General features: G+C 45.0%; 1 protein-coding gene across 1 annotated transcript; it reads right to left on the bottom strand.

The window, feature by feature from the left end:
• Positions 1-542: 542 nt before the first annotated feature.
• On the bottom strand, positions 543-7,421 carry LOC104495230 (ras-like protein family member 11A-like). Its single transcript, XM_010138171.1, has 4 exons — positions 7,102-7,421; positions 5,728-5,784; positions 3,431-3,513; positions 543-1,106 (listed from the first exon to the last, which is right to left on the bottom strand). The coding sequence occupies exons 1-4, from the start codon at positions 7,244-7,246 to the stop codon at positions 639-641; spliced, it is 753 nt and encodes a 250-aa protein (XP_010136473.1). The 5' UTR covers positions 7,247-7,421; the 3' UTR covers positions 543-638.
• Positions 7,422-7,645: the final 224 nt, after the last annotated feature.

Genomic DNA, 7,645 nt, shown 5'->3' with positions numbered 1-7,645 from the left:
TGTATTTTTCCCTTACAATCACATTCAGAAAGAGGCAATATATGTTTAAAGAAAAATAATCTGAAAAAATAGTGATTTTTTTTTAATCTCCCTTTAAAGAGCCACTGTAAGGCTAAAGCTTGCGTAGGAACAAATCTCTCCCCCAGTTGCTAAGAACACAAAGCTTTCAATTACTACTTTTCACTATTTATGCTCTTCATTTACTTTTTGCCTTTATTTTCCTGTCTTGTGACGTCAGTACAGCCCAAGTCGCTCTCCTCGTGTCTTGCTGGAGCTTATTGCCTGTTTTGGGGAATACAGCCATCCCTAAGAGAAGTCACTTCTCTTAGAAGTAGGATTTAATTATTTTTATTAATCAAATCCACATTTTAAGCCTAAAGTATTTGACTGTGTCCCTTTCAAAAAGGAAGTAATTTGAGACCTCCTATTTTTTTAATCACAGTTTCTAAATTCTTGCCCCAAAGAGCAAGTTCTGTCAGTTCCTTTGCTGAATGAACACGGGATTTCTTAAGGGAGGTGTAAAGACAAAATGAAAGAGCCTCTCACACCGACTGTTGAATTTCAGACATGCCCCTTATTGCCAGCTTCTTTTCTTGCCTCTTTTTCAGGGCTGTGGAAAACAATTTCTGTCGGCTGCGTCAAAGCGTAGTGGCCGATTTCCCTTTGGAAGTCAGAGCCTGCTTCAAACGTCTCTTTAAGTCCTGCATGTTTGGCGACTTGGGTCGGACGAGGTGGAGGCCCCTTCGTTTCTCTCCATTGCAGCTCCCAATCATCCTGCTGACCTCCTGGCAAAGCTGCTGGAAGGCTTCATGAACTCCCTCACAGTTCTCCCGGGCTGAGACTTCATAGTAAGTACCCCCCAGTTCACTGGCCAGCTGGAGTCCTTCTTTGGAGGACACCTGCCTGGCTCGCAGGAGGTCTCCTTTGTTCGCCATCAGCAGCAGGGGAATGTTGGCGTTTGGGTGAATCTTGCGGATGTGCTGGTGGAGGGGACGGATGACTCGGTAGCTCTCATAGTCTGTGATGGAGTAAACAAAGACGAAGCCATCTGCCCAGTAGATTGAGCGGTTGATCTGCTCTTGGCAGCATATGCTGTCGGTGTCATCCTGCCAACAAAACCAAGAGATGGGGGATGAGGAAGCGGAGGACAGGGAGCAGACGAGCGTACAGCTCTGGAAGCTCCTGAGAGCTTTGTTTGAATGTGTGGCTATTTCTCAATGCACAGGCAGAAGCTCTCTGACTGCCGGGGAATGTACTGGGAGAGGAGAAATGCCCACCGTGTCAGTAATGTATTACGGGTCAGCAGTGATGTGGAGAGGGGTCACAGCAAATGGGTGGAAAAAAAGAGAACAGCCAAAATACTGGTATTGAAATGTTTGTTCTGTATTCTGTGGTACTAAACCAGTGTGACAGCAACCCGCGCTTTTATCGTGGAGGAAATTGTGATGGGCCTGGTGAGACTACTATAAAATTCATCAGGCTGGTCACCCAACTGCAAGTGAACCGTTGTCCCCAAGGTGTTTTTTCATGGCTGTTTCCAATTCTGTATTCAATGTCTCCACAGACAGGGCTTCTCACTAACTCTGTTTGGTGAAGCCTGACGGGCTTTTTCTGCCGTGTAGGTCTCCAGATAGTCCAAGGCAAAGTTCCTTCGAAAAAGCAATTTGTTACAAATAACCAATTACTGGAGCTGAAAATGAGGTGAAATCTCATTGCTCGTTTGTGGAACAGCAGTGGGTTTATATTATTGCTTTGCTAGTCAGTTCATCACCACTCCAGCCATAACAATCTTCAGCGCTGGGAATATAAAACTGAATACAATACAGTGGGGCTTGAAAAGAGATCAGCTCACTTTTCAAGATGCAGCTATTTTCAGCTGATCCTCCCCTCTGTGTTATCCGTGTAACCCAACCAGATAGGGAGATCCCTGCTGCAGCTATTGCCAGTGTGCTCGGGCTGTAAGAACTGACATTCCTGTCCATACGACAGGTTTTCTGGAAATCTGTTATGTCTTTCATAGCCAACGAGGCACTAAGCATGTTCAGCGTACAGCTCTTGATGAAGTTGGTAGGAATTAGAGGTTTTTATATATTTCAGGGGAATTCAACATCATGAATAGAGAGATCAAAAAACTTTAATTATCACTAAATTCTCATCACAGAATCTTCATAAACTGCAGTAAGACTATTAGAACAAATGTTCTATTATCTATAGAACATGTATCTGCCGTTCACACTCATCTTAACAGAATTTGTGTGTGCTCAGCAATGTCCCCAAAGAGATTACTTTTATTTAGACACCTAAATATGATTTTGAAAGCCTGACTTCAGGGAGCAGAGGTGGAAAAGAATGAGTAAACCTGATCGGTTAGGTATGGTAGATCAGACAGTAAAAAGGACTACCGACAGGGCTCTCTGTCAGGAGGTGGAAGCAGAATTTCTGAAGGTTCAGACTATAAATAAGGCTTACGACTTTCAAGAGGAGTTCCTCTAACTGACAGCCTCCTGTAAATATTTCAGTATGGCTCAGAGCTATCGCCACTGGCTCATCATACCGAACAGTTCTCTGCCGTTGTCAGCAAACCCTAAATCCCGTTAGCAGGGAAAGTGTTTAACAGGTGCTCTGTACCCAAAACCCTCAACCCAAAAAACCCAATGGAGCTGCACAAGGAGTGAAGAGGGAGCCTCGCTAGCAGCCCTGTTTAAAAGGTTAATGAGTGTGAACTCAAGGCAGGACAGGGCAGACTGTGGGAAGAAGGGCAATTTGCACTGGTGGTGTCTGGCTTGCACCCAATCTGGAGATAATTATCCACCCTTCTTGTCCTGCTTGCCTCTTTTCACCAGCAAACTCCTTTCATTGAGTGGGGGCAAAAACTAATTGCTCTGGCAAGCGTTTGAAAGTGTTTTTGTAGAAGGTGTAAATTCAGCGAGCCCTAATGAGCAGGATTTCACAGTTACTCCAGCTAGGCCCACCCCGTAGGGAGGTGGATGGATGGATAATCCCCATCGGAATGCTTTATTCAGGGAAATCAAAGGCTAATGGGCTACTTTTTAAATGGAAATCTCTGCTCCAGAATGAATTTTGAAACACACAGTGTATAGACCAAGCAGCAAGGAATTGCCTAACAAAACCAGTTATCTGCTGGCTTCTGTTTCTCTCTTAAACATTAACATTTCCGGTGGGCAAGAATCCTGAGGGATTCCCCAGGACTTCCTCCCCAAACACTGTGCTCAGCCTGCAGAGTGCAAGAACCTCTCTTCCTTAAGGATTTTAACAGCAAATCCAACCTATTCTCAGCCTTAACAAGTCCCCGTTACTCTTGATCTGGGTTTGAGCCCAGGTATTTTTCTGCTGCTAGGCGGAATTACTTACAACAAACAGGAGACAGTAACGGTGTGGTAAAGTACCAGTGCACTGTGAGAAGTTTTACCTCCAGTGAAACAAAAGGCGTATCCTGCACTTGTAGAGAGATCTGTTCCCCGTCTATGGTGAATTTCCGTGAATACAAAGCACCTGGAGGAAAGTAAGATCATGAGCATCAGTGACTGTAACACAGGCAGAGAGTACAGAAAGGCAAAATGGAACTGCTGAAATCCAGACTTTTTAGGCTTACGATATATTCACTTTTTAAAGCATGGGCTGTATTTTTAACCTCAAACCAAGATCTCCAGGTGTTGTCTGTAAAAGGAGTGAGCTCCCTTTACAGTGTTTCCTGTTGCATTTTTCTGCAAGCTTTCAAAAAAGGAAAATATTTGAGTTTTGGACACAGAGTCAGTGTCCATAAACAAATCACCCAGATGCTCTTTGGGAATTGCGTGGCCTCAGCAGTCAGAGTTTGGTTGGATACCCCACAGAATGAACCCTTTGACTTCTGGTGAATCTGAAGGACCAGCTGCCAGTTCAAACACTCCAGGGCTGATCCAGCTCTCATAAAACCATCACTATCCTGGGCTTGAACTTTACCGCAGTGCGGGTTCAGCGACAATGAAAACTGAAGTTTTGATCTTGTGACCAATCCGTGGTTGTGGTAAGGACAGAGATTGATGCCATAATCATTTTTCATTAGAACTTATTACAAGTCACATGGGTATGTGAAGAAATGCTATACCCACAGCTGCTGTGTGCAGCCTTTTGGTCTCATCCAAACACAATTGTCACTGCTGCAGCTAAAGCAATGTGCTTCAGCTCAGATGGAGAGAAATCCCATCTACTGGAGAGCCAGGAATTCAAATGAACAGGCAGGTCAGTTACTGACAATAATGCCATCACTTCTGAAAATCATCTTTGGTTCAAGGAAACAGGTGATTTTATTTCAGGAGAAAAAAGCCTGAGCTCATCGAAACACTGACAATGTAAAGTGTCCTGGTTTCAGCAGGGATAGAGTTAATTTTCTTTCTAGTAGCTGCTACAGTGCTGTCCTTTGGACATGCAAAGTTTGCTGCACCTGAATCCAACATTATCATGTTATGTTTTAATCTGTGAGGTGATCTAACCCTTCTGGGTTATTTTTTAAACAGTTCAGATTTGAAGCTGAAAAGTTGGTCCTGTTCTACGGAAAGATACTGCACCCCTGAACCAGACAACATATTATTCCTACTCTGTAACGCACTGCAGAAAAAAAGAGCAGGTACTTCCAGACACGGAGCGTGCTCTGCCTTACATCTGGCTGACGGAGAAGCATGGCTGAACGATCACACATCCCCTGCCACCTGTTTCTTATTTCTGGCATATTTGTTTCTTCTGCAGCCTGGCTGTTGGGCTGGAGCTCAATGAGGAAAGCATGTGGTTCTCCGCGACATCGCTGGCAGCAATCTGCTGCCAAGCTCAGGAGTCTGACTGGAGGTACAGTCTCCCATTGAAGAGAGGAAGGAAAAGAAAGAGAAATAGCGCAGCCAAGCATCAAGGTTACTTAGGGTCAGTGAGAGGGAGGCACTTTCAGATTGTATTTCAGCAGACAAGCAGAGATCAAAGGTGTCTTGTAGTGCCATCTCCTTGCCTAGCTCATTGTTCCAAATTCAGTATGTGCCTCCAAACTGAAGCGATCACTGCTTTGAATCCTACCCTCCATCACCCCAAAACTGGGGAATGGCCTTCGTGGGGGATGTGCTGGTAGGTATGAGCATGGTGTGTGTTGCTCCTTCCTACAACACTGGCCATTACAGTCAGCACTTTCTTGGAACTGAGGCTGTGAATGGCAATGTTCACATAACACATCCTCTGAGGTGTCAGCATTAAACAAGAAATGCAGCGGAAGCAGTCTGCATGGTCACTTCGCTTATCCCATGGAAAGGAGACTTCCATCTGGAAGTCTCCCTTCTCATAACAGCCACTGGAAAAAGGGAGCATGCAGAGAAAGTTCTGAGCTGCCTTTTACGCACTTTGGAATTCCTCTGGCTTCCCTGGGGTTGCAGAGAGCAGTGCTGGGTTTCCGTGGTTTAGTCGCTATGCAAGTTGTTCCTTGAGTCTGCATTTTAGTATAGGTAAGTCCCCAAGCAAACCTCTTACTTACTCTTATCCTTTTCCATCAAGTTGGAAAAAAAATAGCTAAAAGGATCATAAATAATGAGCCTTTGATTTATTGCTTTCGTAGCTTGAGGCTATTAACTGAAAATATGCACCTTATGGACATCTGACACTGCTTGGCTTTCCTGTAACATGCAGCAGTCACAAAATCGAGTAGATTTTTTTCCACGCTCCCTGCAGTACTGCAGCAGAGAGCAGACTCACCAGTATTGGCTTCATAGTCTCCAATAAATCTCTTTGTGAGAAAGCGTACAACCAGGGCTGTAAAACAATGAGAAAAATATGGGTCTTTGATGTGAACCACAATCAATCTTTGCAGAACACATGTAATATCTTACTGGAAGGGTTAGTACAATATGAAACCAAGTCAGTCTTTAATCGCTCACATATTGTTCTGCAAACGCTTCTCTCAACACCCACAGAAAAAGATCTGGGGCCAGGCTGTGATACTGAGTGCAGAGTTTTTCGCAGGACTCGGTGTGGATGCGGAGGATTCTTTGTTGAGATGGCAGGTATAACCAGCTGACCTTTGGTTTGAAATAGTTTAGAAAAAGAGTAACAAGCCAGTAAGCTGAAACTAATCCCAACTCCACTCTTAAAACCCCTGTGTCATATAAGCGAGGCTGATTCGTGTGCTGGTTCTTCCCAGCCTTAAAAACCCTCGGTCCTCCTCATGAAGCCCGTTAGCGCTACCTAATCACACCCAGCAAACAAACCGCATGTGCTCTGCACGCACAGCCCAGGCTGCAGTGCCCTCACCTCTGGCGCTTTCTTACACTGGTGGACTAGAACATGCTCCTGTTTCTTGATCGCTTTATAACACTTAAAATCCCATTGTGGTAACAGTAACTTCCGTTCCTGCAGTGCTTTCATCTCAGCAGATTCCTGAGCATTTGCAAAGCCACTTAGTTAGCTGAACTAAAGGGTGTGTTTTGCAAACGACTCTATCACTGATTTCATTTTAAATAATCATTTTTCTCACAGGGATACTGGGTTACCTCTTAAACGAAATCGACTGTGCAGCTTTCGTCAACAAACCACTTAAAAATAATATGACAATGTGGCCGCCTCGCATCCAAAACAATCCAACATTTTACTGATTCCTGTGGAAGCCCAGATGTAGTGAAACAGACCTGGCCTTAATAAACCCTGAACCTTAATAAATCGTGAACCACATATTCAAAAGCAATAGAGCTTGCTTTACCCTCTTCTCCTCTCCTGTGGAGAATAAACTAGAAGACACATCTTGTACGCTGAGTGTAAAACACCTTCAACAGGAGAATAAAAGCCACTAGTCCCACTTTTGGGGTGAGGAAATCCAGACACGGTTAAATAATTTGCACAAGCCCAGGTGGAATGATTTCCTCTTATCTGCCACCTCCCGCTGGCTGCTCACACAGACCTACAGCAAATCCACCTCAAATTATTCAGTGCATTTTTAAAAATGAAAAAAAAAGGAACTTAAAAAGTTCAATCTGCAACAGTTAAGAGTTTTCACAGCCTTGGGTCTATCTGAGCTGCAACAGAGCTCGTAAATACAACAGCAGAAAAAGCCTGGAACTACACCTGTGGCCTTACCTGTCTTGCCAACGCTGCTGCCACCCAGCACCACGAGCTTGATGATTTTGTTGGGCACGCAGTCCAATACAGGATACTCTGGTATGGGGAGCAAGAGAAAGTTGGTGGAATACTGTGACATAGTATCCTGAGAGATGAGACGCATGCCAGAGCGGAGAGCTGCTCAGCTCCAGGAGGAGTTGGGGGAGAAGAGAAGGAAAACAGCTTCTCGGCGCCGGTTCTTGGCTGTATATCCTTGGATCGAGAAGCCTGCTCGTTTCATTGCAGGGAGGAATGTCAGAGCGGCTGGCCTCCTCTTCTGATGCCTCTGCTCAGACCGCAGCTTCAGAAAGCAAAAGGAAACTTTTTGATCAGCCCCCGTGAAAACTGACTCCTCCATTCCCCAGCCAATCACAAGTGAAACCATGACATTCCTCCAGCCGGGCACCAGCGTGTGCCTCCATCAACCACGCTCTCTTGCTCCCTCGCTCGCTGCTTTATCTCTCCCCACTGTCTGTTCTACGTGCTGGCCCTTGGCTCTTTGCTAAAAGGAGATTCTTCTGCT

Source organism: Buceros rhinoceros, unplaced genomic scaffold (assembly GCF_000710305.1).
Source record: "Buceros rhinoceros silvestris isolate BGI_N320 unplaced genomic scaffold, ASM71030v1 scaffold26696, whole genome shotgun sequence".
NCBI classification, from domain to species: domain Eukaryota; kingdom Metazoa; phylum Chordata; class Aves; order Bucerotiformes; family Bucerotidae; genus Buceros; species Buceros rhinoceros.
Note: the sequence above shows the minus strand (reverse complement) of the source record. Positions and strands in the feature narration are given on the sequence as shown.

Coding starts and splice junctions, on each gene's coding strand:
- LOC104495230 (XM_010138171.1), bottom strand. CDS start 7,246: ATGCGTCTCATCTCTCAGGATACTATGTCACAGTATTCCACCAACTTT. Junction 5,785..7,101: donor CAGCAGCGTTGGCAAGACAG/GTAAGGCCACAG, acceptor ATTGTTTTACAG/CCCTGGTTGTACGCTTTCTC. Junction 3,514..5,727: donor AGACTATGAAGCCAATACTG/GTGAGTCTGCTC, acceptor ACTTTCCTCCAG/GTGCTTTGTATTCACGGAAA.